The following is a 14,549-nucleotide window of genomic DNA, read 5'->3' on the forward strand; positions in this document are numbered from 1 at the left end:
CAGTCACAAGCCAACATAGTTAGGTCAGAATGACAAAATCACTTTAAAGAAATCAACTGAGATTCCTTTCCTTGCCCTTCATAGTTAGAGTAATAAATTTCTAGAAAATGAAATTACATAGCATAAAAGACAGATAATTGTTACCTTTAAGCAATAAGGGCATGAAGGGGATTTTGGGTGGCTTCATTTTCTTGAATGCATCTCGGTAGGCTTTGTGATTCAGGGATGGATCCTGCCGAACCAAGCAGATTACAAAGAGAAAGAAAAATCAATGTGCTATAGAAACAATTCTAAATCTACTTTCGCTGTTACAATTTGAACATGATTTAGATAAAGAGTGGTTCTTCCTAAGAACAAAGTAGATAAAGGTTTCCTAGGAGAATAAACTCACTAAATTAGGGCAGGAAATCTAGGCAATGAATGAAAGTCAAGTACTGGTTGACAATAATGGGAAATGACTGCAGAAGAGAGACACCTTTTGATTGCCCTATTATTTTCCCTCCAATAGGTTCTTTAAGTACAGTTTCCTCTCCATGATTTCTATCATGAGGTAACCCCAAAGTCTTTTGTTAGGCACACTACAAAGAAAAACTGCCCTCATACTGCACGGATAATGCAGAGAAAACAAAAGAACATTCTTATTGTGTTCTGAAAAGACACTGCACATTTTGTATCTCAAAGATATAAGAAATGATAAAAAGGAGAAATGGTAAAAAAGAAAAAAGAATAATGCATAAGAACTGCACAGTAAATTTATACTAGCTAATTTCATAGGCTTTGAAATGGACTGTACTGAAAAAATCTGCCTTCTGAATATCATACCAAAAGGACCATTCTTGCTACCTTTTTCCATGGAGAGGAAGAAGCAGTAACCGTTACCCTGCTTCACTCCATTAAGAAGCAAAGCTACCTGTTCACATACAGGTGCACTAGTCCAAGCTGCCTGACATGGCAGAGTGGAGATATTGACCACTGAAATCTAGGAAGAAATCTGAGGCTAACCATCAGTTTGAAGAGTAAGTTCCACTATGCTCAACTACTTACTGTTAAACTTTCAAGTTCAGAAAAAAGTTTCTTAAACTTCCCAGGGATTTTCTAAAAACAAACAAACAGAAAAAGAAAAGGTCAAAAGAAGTCAGTTATTTGGAGAGGAATGCTCATTAAGTTGTGCTATATACATTTCTGAATATAAATCCCTCTATCAACTGGTTCTACCCTGATTGCTTCTCATTACACAAGTTTCAAATATTCCTTCATGTGACGTTCCTTGGGAATGCTGTTAAAGACAGTTTAAAATGAATAGAAGCCACAGGATTCAGGAATCCAACTCAAGACATTCCACACACTGGCGATCTTTTAATGAAAGCTTGGATTTCAGTTCTGTATCCTACCCGTGACAAACGCTCTCACCTTCTTAAACTGTCTTGTTGAGTAGGAAATAATAATGTTGACTGATATTTTTTGTATAAATGATATAATTAAGTTTCACAGCAGAGGTTTAAATAGTGAAAGGCCATGAAAACCCTCAGTGATGAAGCCTGTACTTTAGTGGGCAGAATCACCAAACTGGAAAGATCACCCATGTGAATGGTGGCATGAAGACTGACAGGGGATGGAAACTGACACCATCCTCCCAAATAAGAATTTGGGCCTAAGGAAGAAGGGCCTGGGGTTTGCAGCCTGCCCTTAATATGGTGAAGTGGGAAAGCCAGATGTCTCGGTAGTCAGAGTTTGAATTCTGACTCTGCCCTCTTTCTAGCTGTGTGACTGCAGCCAGTCTCCATGTTCTCTGATTGAAATGGAGCCTACTCATAGGAAATGTACAGTCCACAGTTGGTGCTCGGCAAATTCCAGCAATTAACACTTACGAGTGTTCTAGAAAATGTGTGGGATTTTCTGTTTCCAAAACAAATCAAAACAATGAGGTAAACACCTACAATAACTACACTTTTAAATATCAATTTAATAATTCTGAATATGGACTTGACAACACAGGTTATTCAACCTGTTTGGAAACTACTGTTACATATACCAACACATATGTATTAATAAATGGACGATAAATTAAATATGAAAAGATAAAATGCAGACACTTGCAACAATTCTTCTGAGCGGCATACCTTAGTCTTGGATATTCCACAAAAATGTCTCAGTTGCATGTCAAATGCAACACGTCTAGGGCCAACCTTATCTACTCAAGGGGTCAGCCATGGGCCAAATCTGACCCTTTGCTTTAGTAAATAAAGTTTTATTGGAGCATGGCCTTGCTCATCATTTACAGACTAACCAAGGCTTGCACTTCAATAGGAGACTTGTGTCATGCCAATGGAAACCACATGCCAAAAAAAATATCCACTATCTGGCCCTTTACCCCAAATGATTGCTGACCTCTCTTCTAGTTCCTCAAGCTGAATTCTCTTCCTCTATTAACTACTTAGGCCAGGGTGATCATTTTCCAGGCATAGAGACACTGAGGGGAGGCCAACTCCAATGGCCCCAGCAACTCCCAACTTAACCTCCAAGGCCTTGCCACTCACAGCTTCTCAGCCATACCAAGACAGTGCAGTCCCTCCGCTGCTCTGCTGGGGCCCACCCAGAATGAGCTGGAGAGCTCCTTGACCATGGCAGACCCTGGTGTTAAGCTGGCCTGCAGTCTGCCTCAGCAGTGATGCAGAGCCCCACACATGGCGGGCAGTCACCACACACATAAAATGCACATCGTGTGAATTTAGTTGACTTCTCTTCTCAACATTTGCTTTCTTCTGGGGTGGCTTGAAATTCCACCCTCCTCCCGGGACCCTTGCTAGCCATTTGTCCCCTCCTGCTCTGATCAACTGTGGCATTCCTTGCCCACCTCCTTGAGTCTCGTGAAGGGCACCTGCTTGTGTGCATCACCAGAGCTGCAGACCTTTCATGGCCTTTCTTTTGAACTCCTTTAAGGAGCACTGACCCTAACCCCTGGGTGACCACAGTGCATTCCAGCAGAATGTGGCCCCTGATGCAGAGAAAGTGAACCCCAAAGTTGCCCACAGCCTGTTACTGAGATCTAATGTAGGAAACACATTAGTTGGCCCATCAGCTTCTCTTGCAGGAGTGTGAACCGGGGGCCATGAAGAGTGCAGGGCAGGTGGGGAGAGGCTGAGGGGCCCTCAGGAAGCCACGGGCAGGCTGGATCCGTAAGGGCAGGGACTGGACGGTTAAAGCAGGAGGATGAGGAAGAGAAATGGTGCAGGAAGTGAGGTGGGCAGTCATAGGGAACAGATAGAGAAAGAAACAAAGGCCCAAAGAAAGAGGTGAAGGGGCCACAGCGGAGGCAGAGGGTCCTATATCTGTGTCTGGCAACATTCAGGGACACCCCCATTTCTCTTTTTCCCACATAGACCCTCAGAGTCCATGGTTCAGAACATGCCTGTCCCTTTGCTTTTGTAAATAAGGTTTTATTGGAGCATGGCCATGCTCATCATTTACAGACTAACCAGGGCTGCTCTTGCAGTCCAACAGGAAACTTGAGTCACGGCAATGGAGACAACGCGCCGAAAATATTCACCATCTGGCCCTTTGCTCCAGATGATTGCTGACCTCTCTTTGAGTTCCTCAAACCAACTTCTTTTCCTCTATTGCCTACGTAGGCCAGGGTGATCATTTTCCAGGCCTAGAAACACTGAAGTCATTAGCTCGAGTGGGCTTCTCTGCCTGAGAACCCAATGGCCTTGATCATACAACAGTGACAGGCAGAACCAGGATTTGGGAGATCTGGAACATATAACATTTTGTGGGCTCTCTTTTTTAATTAAAAAAAAGAATATAAAACTATTTTTGTAAATTTTGTAAAGATATCTGCCATCCATGTGAACATACTGCCAGGAGTCCTGCAAGTGAGAGGCCTGGTAGCTTAAATTCACAAGCATCTCAGCAAACCTGCCTCTGGACAGATGGGAGCTTTTGAAAGGACCAACATGGAACTGTAACCATGACATCACGGGAGAAAAACAGAAAACTAATTCAAGTTAGGAAGCATTTGTCAATTTTTGTTTCTTTTATATGTATTATAGAACCATTTTGAAGACCACTTGATCAAAACAGTTCCTAATGCCTTTTAAATATAGCAGTGTGTACATGCCTATCTCAAAATCCCAAACTATCCCCCCCTCCACCCCCTGGCAACCAACCATAAGCTAAAATGGATAACCAATAATGTATAGCACATAGAACTCTGCTCAATGTTTTGTGGCAGCCTGGATGGGACGGGAGTTTGGGGGAGAATGGATACATGTATACGTATAACTGAGTCCTTTCACTATTCACCTGAAACTATCACTACATTGTTTGTTAATCAGCTATACCCCAGTACAATATAAAAAGTTTAAGGAAAAAAAAAAACCGTTCCTAAGGACTTGAGACACTAATTTATAACATTTTTTTCTAGTGGTACTTCTCTCATTTAAACCATTTAAATCAATTTACTTTAAATAAGGACTTTTTGGTGGAACATTCCCATTCAGTGTTATTTGTCCTCTCCCACCCACTCCGTCCTTCCCATGGGCCCCCAAGGCTCACCTCCCAGGTCTGAGACAGCCGGCTCACAGAAGCAGTGTTGAGACCCATCACAATAGCAAAGAAGGAATTCAGGTTTCTCTGGGCTTTGCAGCTATGGATTAAAGAAAGCAGAAGGTACCGTTAGGCAACACCCTTTTGCCAGATGAGCACAAAAGATGAAGCTGCCAAGACTCTCCCGGGCCCCAGGGTTCAACCTCAAGGGCGGGGCTGAACTCTGCTCCATGGCCTATGTGCCCCTGAGAGAGGAGTGGTATCTGCTGAACAAAAACAAATTCAAATACTTCCACTCATCATTGCCTTTAGGAAAAGATCTGTGCTTTTTTTTTTTTAATTAATTAATTTAGTTGGAGGGTAATTACAACATTGCAATGGCCTCTGCCATACATCAACATGAATCAGCCACAGGCATACATGTGTCCCCTCCCTCCTGAATTTGCCCTCCCACACCCCTCCTCACCCCATCCCTCAAAGCTGTCCTAGATATTGTAACTAGTGCTGCAGTGAACATCCAGGTACATGTATCTTTTTCAATTCTGGTTTCCTCAGGGTATATGTCCAGTAGTGGGATTGCTGGATCAATTAGGGTTTCCCTCATAGCTCAGCCAGCGAAGAGTCTGCCTGCAGTGCAGGAGATGTGGGTTTGATTCCTGGGTTGGGCAGATCCCCTGGAGAAGGAAATGACAACCCATTCCAGTATTCTTGCCTGGAGAATCCCATAGACAGAGGAGCCTGGCTGGCTACAGTTTAAGGCGTCACAAGAGTCGGACATGACTGAGTGACTAAGCATGCGTGGTAGTTTTATTCTTAGTTTTTTAGGGAATCTCCATACTGTTATCCATAGCGGTTCTATCAGTTTGCATTCCCACCAACAGTGTGAGAGGGTTAGTCAAAGCAATTTTAAGAAGAATGGAACTGAAGAAATCAACCTTCCTGACTTCAGACTATACTATAAAGCTACAGTCAGCAAGAAGTATGATACTGGCGCAAAAACAAATCTAGACCAACGGAACAAGATGTAAAGCCTGGAGATAAATGCACACCCCTATGGGCACTTTATCTTTGACAAAGGGGGCAAAATATATATAATCGAGACAGACAGTGTCTTCAACAAGTGGTGCTGGGAAAACTGGCCAACTACATGTAAAAGAAAGAAATTAGAACACTTTCTAATGCCATATGCAAAAATAAATTGAAAATGAATTAAAGACTCAAAACATCAGAGCAGAAACTATAAAACTCCTAGAGGAAAACATAGGCAGAACACTCTCTGACATAAATCATAGCAAGATCCTCTATGACTCACCTCCTAGAGAAATGGAAATAAATACAAAAATAAACAAATGGGACCTAATTAAACTTCAAAGATTTAGCACAATGAAGAAAACTGTAAGGTGAAAAGACAACCTTCAGAATGGGAGGAAATAACAGCAAATAAAGCAACTGACAAGTAATTCATTTCCAAAATATACAAGCAGCTCAATACCAGAAAACCAAACAACCCAATCAAAAAGTGGACATAAGACCTAAACAGACATTTCTCCAAAGATGGGTGCTCTTGATACCCTCTGGACACTTCAAGATTCCTTCTTTTAAAAAATCTGTTTTGGATGCATTTACAATTTCAACTGAAACCTCTAGCGTTCATGTTTCTTTACAACCCAGACTCCCATTATAACAGCTCCTGGGTCCTGTCTCTTTAATCTGTATGTTGCCTTTCTTTTTTTTGACAAGTCCCTCTTATCTCATAGGTCTAAGCTCCCCTCCTATTACATTTAGATATTATTTCCTTTTCTCTCAACAAAATAGCTACTATGTTATGCATATACTTATATATTTAAAGTATGGCATGTATTATGAGGACACTGTCCCATATTTCTCATTTGAGGAAAAAAGGAATATAATGCAAAACAAGACCATGTCAAGCTCCAATCACTCTGGAAAGTTACCCAATCTGTAGAATGTCAATCTTGCCCTTCAACTTAATTGGTCAAAACTCCACTAAAGTTCAAAGTCAGCTGAGCGGGTTTGATCCAGCAGAGGGAGGGTGGGCTTCCACATCAGCCATCCCAAACACTCCTTAGTCTGGGATGAATTAGAACTTCTCTGAGGCAAGTTTTTAAAATTAAAAAATTATCCTAATTAAATATGAAAAAAATATGGAAGTGCTTCAGTTCAGTTCAGTTGCTCAGTCGTGTCTGACTCTTTGCGACCCCGTGATTCGCAGCACGCCAGGCCTCCCTGTCCATCACCAACTCCAGGAGTCTACCCAAACCCATGCCCATTGAGTCGGTGATGCCATCCAGCCATCTCATCCTCTGTTGTCTCCTTCTCCTCCTGCCTCCCAGCATCAGGGTCTTTTCCAATGAGTCAACTTTTCACATGAGGTGGCCAAAGTATTGGAGTTTCAGCTTCAGCATCGGAAGTGCTTAGCAGCAATAGAAAGTACCTAATGTGTATCGACTAAGCTGTCCTCAGATGTCATTTCTTTCATGACATCTCCACCAGCGGCTCAAATGGAATTAGGGAACAGCGTATACACAACTCTGCATCCTGCTTTTTCAGGTATGCACTGTTACATATTGTGGATTCCTGACTGTTACCATTAACAGCTATAGAACACTTCATCAAAAACATATTTAAATAAATTTTTAAATGTATTCCCTTATTGCTGAACATTTATTTTCAATCAAACCGGGGTCTCCCGCATTGGAGGCAGACGCTTTAACCTCTGAGCCACCAGGGAAGCCCTCAATTCAATACAGAACGCTACAATAAATATCTTTTGCATATAAAATTTTTATAGTCTGATTTTTCAAATTAACTTATACTTCAAGTCATTACATGATTGATCAAAGCAATCATGACTTTAAGATTCTTGAGCATTTTAATAACTTTCTGTTTCCCAAAACTATACCAATTTCCAGTCCCAAAACGATACCAATTGCCAGGTGTGTAGGGGAGCATGTGTGTACGGGAGCAGGGTTCCTGAGTTCAGGACCAGGAAACTATTTTGGGCTCTGAAGTGGTAATATATAGAGCTGGCTATGCCCTGACTAGGAGAAGGCCATGGCAACCCACTGCAGTACTCTCACCTGGCAAATCCCATGGACTGAGCAGTCTGGTGGGCTGCAGTCCATGGGGTCGCTAGGAGTCAGACACGACTGAGCGACTTCACTTTCACTTTTCACTTTCCTGCACTGGAGAAGGCAATGGCAACCCACTCCAGTGTTCTCGCCTGGAGAATCCCAGGGACGGGGGAGCCTGGTGGGCTGCCGTCTATGGGGTCGCACAGAGTCGGACACGGCTGAAGTGACTTAGCAGCAGCAGCAGCAGCAGCATGCCCTGACTGGTCCCGCCTAAACCTGTCTGCTCCTGGAGCCAGTTTTGTGCACTGGACACTGCCCAGGACAGCTGCGCCTGGGCATCAAGGCAGTGGGGGTCACCCACTAGGAGCATTTTGGAAATTTCAGCCTCCTTAATAGGGGAACCTGGGAAGGCACTGTTGCCTGTACACCTACTGTACAATATAACTAGATGAACACAGCCCTGCAAGCCCCTCTCTGCTGGGTCTGCAGTGGGCATGGTCTGTCCCTTTCATAGTCTTTCTGTCCAACTTTGGACTCTGCCTACAGTCTCCTGGTAGGCATGAGGACTTGATATTCAGTCTAACTGGCCCTTCATCTGGTTTCTGCCAATGTTCCCCCAGGTGGAGCCTGCTTGGTATTATCCATGAATAAACAAACAGGACACTTTCCTGGCCTATGGTTTAAAAGTCCATCTGTCTCTAAGAAATAAAGGAGCCTAAAGGCATCAATACTGCAACTCTGCTTTTCTTCTGCCCTTTCTTCCCTCATTCCACCCCTCCTGTCTCATCTCACCGTGGCAAGCTCATGCCAGCCGGGGCAGACTCAAGTCAGCTCCATCTCTTCATGTGATGATGCTGGGCGCCTCTGCTGAGGGCCCTGTGGTCAGTGAGAACAGCCCCATCCCTGTGCCAGAAGCATCTCAACCGGATACTCTCCCTTTCTCCCCCTAGTAGAGCATGATGGGAGCCCCACTGGTTCTGTCATTTCCAACTAGACATTTTTATACTCTGCCCAACACTCAAATGCACAGTATGCAGCAAAACTTCCAGACAGCATTTGTTGGAGTTGAAAAGAAGACCCGGGGGGCAAATCATTTTATTATTATTCACTATAAAAGGTATACTATCCTCTTCTATATTCAAAAATCATTTAGTGACACAAAATCTTTAGATGTAATTCTCATCTTTTTATCTTTTATCTCCCCATAAACAATTTTCCTGGTTCAGATTTTTCAGTCATACTTAAAAAAATCCACAAACAATAAATATCTGAACGTAAAAAGAAAAAAAATGAATATAGGGATGGCTTACTTCTCTATAAGACAAATTGATACAGCACAAATATGGGTCACCGTTCCCATCTGGAGTCCTCTTTCGCCAAGGTTCATTCATTGCAAGGTAAGAACAGACTGGCACTAGAACATTTCAGTTTAGCAAACACTCCTTTGTCTGAAGAAATAAAATCCACTCAATCCACAGAGGTGGGGGATGGGACTGGTAAGAAGGAAGGAAACATGAATATGCAAATAGGATGCCTTAGGCAGGGAAGACACTGCATGATCATGGAAATTAACTGTTTTCCCTGGGCTATCTGTACCAGTGTGATTATGAAGAATTTAACTTTATGTTTCTGTTGGAATTCTGTTCTATGGGCCAGGAATAGAGGCCAGCAAAGCAAATCATTCAAGAGCATTGGGCCATATGGAGAAGATGTGAATATACATACTTCATTTCCCTGAGGACAGCTATGATCTTACACTGGGAACTAAGCTATGTGGTGTCATTTTACCCCTTGGGAAATTAGTGTCCCATTTCACCAAGTAGTTGGCTTTTATAAGAACGTTCTGGACCACAAAGAGCCTCATCTTTAGGAAGTCCATAGATATTATAGAAAATGTACGGACTCAATTAAAAAAAAAAGGAGCATTCATTATGAAAGGAGTCTAAGATTTAGGTATATAAAGAATCCTGGTGCCTTTCAATTCAGTCCAAACTCTTCAACCTGAAATTCAACATCTTTTACAGTTTGGCCCCATCTTCCCTTTCAGCTTGGTCTCCCACAGCTTCCTCATAAATACCTTCCACTCAGGCCAAACTGGATGAGGTTCCTTTTCCTGACTACATGCTCTCTGCCTCCCATCAACTTCTCTGTTTCGCTCTTGTGAGTTTGAACTCCATGAAGAGTGTACTCCTGAATTTTTACCTAGAATTCAAAATGCTACTTTCTTCCCAATGTTTTTCTAATCCTCCGTTCCCATTTCCTTGGCATAGAAGCTTCCCATCCTCTAAAGCCCCTGAAAGAACTTCATCTCACGGTAGGGCACCCTTGGGTTCTATTTTGCAAATGAACCACTGGAGTTATAGAAAGTATTCCCCTGCCCAGCAGATAGCAAAGTTCTCAAAGGCAGGTATTGGGTGTAGCTGCATTCTGATTACCCCATAATACCCTGCACAGATGTGCAAACATAATGAGTGATCAATACCGATTTCCTAAAGATATTACACTGACATGTACCCAAAATCTGTTTGATATAAAAACTACTTTGAAAAACAAAGGAAAAAAAAAAAATGGAAAAGACTGGAAGGTAGGAGGAACTGGGAAAGATCTGGACTCCTGTTGCCTGTTTGTGTTGGAAAGTTGTCCCAAGAGTGGTCTCAGGACATTAATCTGGTATTTTAACAGAAGCTCCCGGGAAGTTACTAAAATGTCATCCAACCAACTACTGAGTCACTGCTATTTACCAACTTCAGTACCAGGTACCCCAGGTCCAATGTTTGATTAGAAATGGTCCCTGTCCTCTGGAAGCTAACACAGCCCAGCGAAGGAATTCTATATACAAAAGTAAGTTTAATCAGTGAAAGTTCATATTCTGGGCATCAGGGAGCCAGGAGCAGAACCCTGAAATGCATCTGACTTTCAATAGTTCCCACCCCCTCTCACTATCTTCCCCCCATTTTCCTAACCTACTGTAACTCACCTGACACCGTGTAATTTAGCTGCGCAATGGGGCATGTGTGCACTGCCTGCTTTTTCCTTCAGCACAAAGAGCTATGGCCTGGTATTCTGACATTTACTTTAAGATATAAATATTTTAAAGGTGAAGACAGAAATATTCAGAACAGACCTTTCCAATAATTTGGTCACTTAACTCACTATTACCCTTTTGTATCCCATCTCTTCACATCCCATCCCATCCCATCATAAGGAAAAAACAGATTCTCCCTCTCAGGGAGAGGAACAGAATTGCATTTTTTACCACTAGACACTCACTGAGCGGCAATTTTGATGAATTTTTTCACCAGCTGCACTCGCTTGCCCAGTGGGCTGCAGAGCAGAATCTCCGTGGCCACCCAGAGCTGGACCTCATTGCATCTCTGGAGCAGCAGGCTCAGGTTCACTGTGTGCTCCCCGCTTCCTTGTCTGCTGAATGTGAAGTAGATCAGCTCTTGCTGAAAGACAAGGTATTCAGGCCAGCATTTACTGTTACAGCACAGGGTCAAGTTGATACAAAATACAATCCATTTTTAAAAATTCATTTTTAATTGGAGGATAACTGCTTTACGATGTTGTATTGTGTTTCTGCCACACAACAGTGTGAATCAGCCATAAGTACACATACGTCCCCTCCCTCTGAACCTCCCTCCCACCCCCAGCCCCATCCCACCCCTCTCGGTTGTCACAGAGCACTGAGCTGAGCTTCCTGTGTGAGACAGCAACTTCCCATTAGCTATCTATTTTACACACGGTAATGCATATGTTTCAATGCCAGTCTCTTAATTCGTACCACCCTCTCCTCCCCTCACTGTGCCCACAAGTCTGTTCTCTATATGTGTCTCTATTCCTGCCCTGCAAATAGGTCTTTAAGAACTATTTCAGATAGCCACTGTCATAATAAGTTAGATATAACAAATAACAATATATTAAATTCAAGACAATTCATGTTGACTTTCAGAAATGCCTCATGCAAGGATGTTCACCTAAAAGACTTACATAAATGTACTTTTTTTAGAATGCAAAGATGATGCTTTTCATGAAAACCTAAGACACTCTTAGCTGAATGAAATTCAAACTTCCCAAACTTGTTCTATAGGCAACTTCAAGTGCAAATGACATCATTTGTTCAGATGTACATTAGACCCTCACAAGTAGATTCTCTAGACAAGGGTTTTCACATTTCAGTGTCAATCTGAATCACCTGGAGGTTTGTTAAAGCACAGACTGCTGTGCCCCACCCCCACCCCCAAATTTTCTGAGTCAGCAGGTCTGTGGTCTGGCCAAAAATCTGCATTTCTACTAAATTCCTAGGTATACTGATGATGCTGGTCTGGGTACCCACTCTTTGAGAACCACTGAAATAAGACACTGTCAAGTCACAGAAAGAGAGTAAGATTAGAATAAGGTACAAACCTGACAGTAACTAGCGACTAGACTGATCATTTGTAAGCAATGGAAGAGACTTGTTTCTAACCGGAAAGGGGTGTGTGTGTGACACAAGAAATGCACACCCTCCCACTGCATAAGCACGTGAGCAGGGACACATCCCACTCTACCAACACTTCCAAAGTCACAAGTCATTTAGCTTGAATGAGTTTACTACTTGCTCAAATTTAGATCATTATGTTGGAAAGTTTTCTGCGAGGAAACATGAGGATGTTTAAAAGATGCTCCAAAATGAAAGAGAACCTTGGGGGTCTCTTAATCAGGCATGAGTTCCTTCTTCAGCAGGAAAGGCCTTTTTGTAATGAAACATTTCACTACCTGGCAAAGCAAATGCAACACAGTCCACCTCATTTTTCATCTACTGATTCCTGTGAGCCTTTCCACTGGCTCCATTCATTCATCCATTGTCAGTAGCATTCTGCCCCTCATCTCATGTTTTATAAACATTTAAGCTGTCCTCAAGGAAGAGGCTGATGGACATACAAGTTTGAAATATATCTCAAAATGTCCAAGAGAATGCTTGAAGTCCTGCAGCATAGTCTAATGTATAGAATGTTCTTAGGAAAGTGCGTGTGTGCATGTAGGAACACATATAAATGTGATTTTTATATAAGTACTGTAAAGCCATGGAAAAATTATAATGTCAGTATCAAAAGTATCAAACATAAAACACCTCTTCAACCCCATTCAACCTTCATGTATATATACATATACACACACATATATAAATACACGTTTTCAAACATTAAAAATATAGCATATTTATACATTACACAAATATCCAATTGTATTAGGTGCAAATAAAGCATGATCATGTATTCTAATTTTCTTAGGTTTGGATCAGTCTTTCAATATATTTAAAGTCCCCAAGTATCTTTGTGGGCTATGGTATCCCAAAGCATAACTATATCAACCAGAAAATGGATCATCTTAAAACCTAATCACACATGAATATTCTACAAGAAGAATTCCTAGTTAAAATGGCACTAGCATTTATTTGATCACTTCCCCCCTTACTTACCTCGTGAATTGAATTGAAAAGGTTCCAATCAAAATTCATTAATTCCAGAGCAAGGTCCCAAGTGTTCATTCCCAAAATCCTGATCGACCTTTGCTGTGATTCCTCATTTTCTGCAAACGGATTCTAAAGCGACAGACAGAAGCAAAAGAATCCTCAGTGAATCCCCAGATGGTTGGCACTGAGTTGGCTGGCCACAGAAAAGCACTAGGAGCCCACGTTAGAAAAAGAATCTTGTCTGAGTGCACTTAATAGTTTCCCTGTCTGGTCACCGTTAGTGAGTTACAGCCAATTCAGGAAACAGCCTCAGAAGCTGGAGAATGTGATCAATGATACTTAACTGAGTTGTCCCTCCCTCCCCACAGGCAAGCATGTACACATACACACACACACACACACACACACACACACACGTGCACGCACAAATCTGATTATAAAACACTGCCCCAGCAGACAGGATAATGAAAGCAAAAGCCCTGAAGTCACTTTGGTTTCTGGTAAGAATTAATGTGCCAGCAGGGTTAGGATAAAAACAAACAAAAGAAATGTCACAGTGCACTTCAATAAAGACAGACATGGCTTTTATAGGAAATATGTTTAACGAGTCTCATCCCAGACATGCATTTACAAATTTTACTAAAATGCCCGTGGAAAGCAAAAAAAAAAATTAAACAGGAAATAAAAAATAAAAGTTAATTCCTTTATACCCCATGGTGTATGATTATTTTAATGGGTATGAAGAGTTTGGTAATAACAGTATTTCTTTAAAATCTGACATAAAATTATTAAATGCCACCACAATTTTAAATCTGCCATCACTGTTAAATTTATTAAAAATTATTTGGCATCTTTTCAAAACATCTGATATTTTTTAATTAAGGTAATAAATTCTCTCATTTCACTTGAACAATTAATTATGTTAAAACAGTTAATATCTTGGGGAAAAAAAAAAGAGGACTTTTCAAAAATAAATGCCATAGAAGAGTAAAGGGAATATTTCAGAATCCAAATATTAATCTTTAGTTTTTGAACTGCAAAATAAATTATTAGCATTTTTGAATTTTTACATTTATGAAAAGGTTTCCTAATTGAAAATATGACAAAAGACCTCCACAAGCCATTCCACAGACTTGATTCCCTTCAGAGTAGGTCTAGGTACAAACTATCCCTGTGCCTCCAGCATGGGTACAGGGTGGAGCTCATGACGTATGTGCATCCACATACATGTATGTGGAACGAATGATGTATGTGCAGACGCTGAGGTGCTGAAGTGGGGAAAGCCCAGGTTCCCCAGGGCCCTGTCTGGCTAGATGGGGCCCACGCAGATGCCAGGCTACACTGCAGACATTCACAGAGCCATGAGGTGGGAAGAAACACAGATTTCTGCTTATGAATTTGGAGCTGTAAGGACATTTTCACTCGGCCTTTTATCCCTCCTACTTTCTCCC

At 41.7% G+C, this 14,549-nt stretch overlaps 1 protein-coding gene across 3 annotated transcripts in view; it reads right to left on the bottom strand.

Annotated features, from left to right (window-relative positions):
* The window catches only part of RAPGEF5 (Rap guanine nucleotide exchange factor 5), a 233,892-nt gene that overhangs the window by 17,657 nt on the left and 201,686 nt on the right, over nucleotides 1-14,549 (bottom strand). For all 3 annotated transcript variants that reach the window (XM_065939593.1, XM_065939594.1, XM_065939595.1), the window contains 5 exons: nucleotides 13,105-13,227; nucleotides 10,914-11,092; nucleotides 4,558-4,648; nucleotides 1,045-1,095; nucleotides 145-232 (listed from right to left, as the gene is read on the bottom strand). In XM_065939593.1, the coding sequence (XP_065795665.1) occupies nucleotides 145-232; nucleotides 1,045-1,095; nucleotides 4,558-4,648; nucleotides 10,914-11,092; nucleotides 13,105-13,227 (532 nt within the window). The remainder of the gene's footprint in view (nucleotides 1-144; nucleotides 233-1,044; nucleotides 1,096-4,557; nucleotides 4,649-10,913; nucleotides 11,093-13,104; nucleotides 13,228-14,549) is intronic.

The sequence above is a fragment of the Muntiacus reevesi genome, chromosome 6 (genome assembly GCF_963930625.1).
Source record: "Muntiacus reevesi chromosome 6, mMunRee1.1, whole genome shotgun sequence".
Taxonomy (NCBI): Eukaryota; Metazoa; Chordata; class Mammalia; order Artiodactyla; family Cervidae; genus Muntiacus; species Muntiacus reevesi.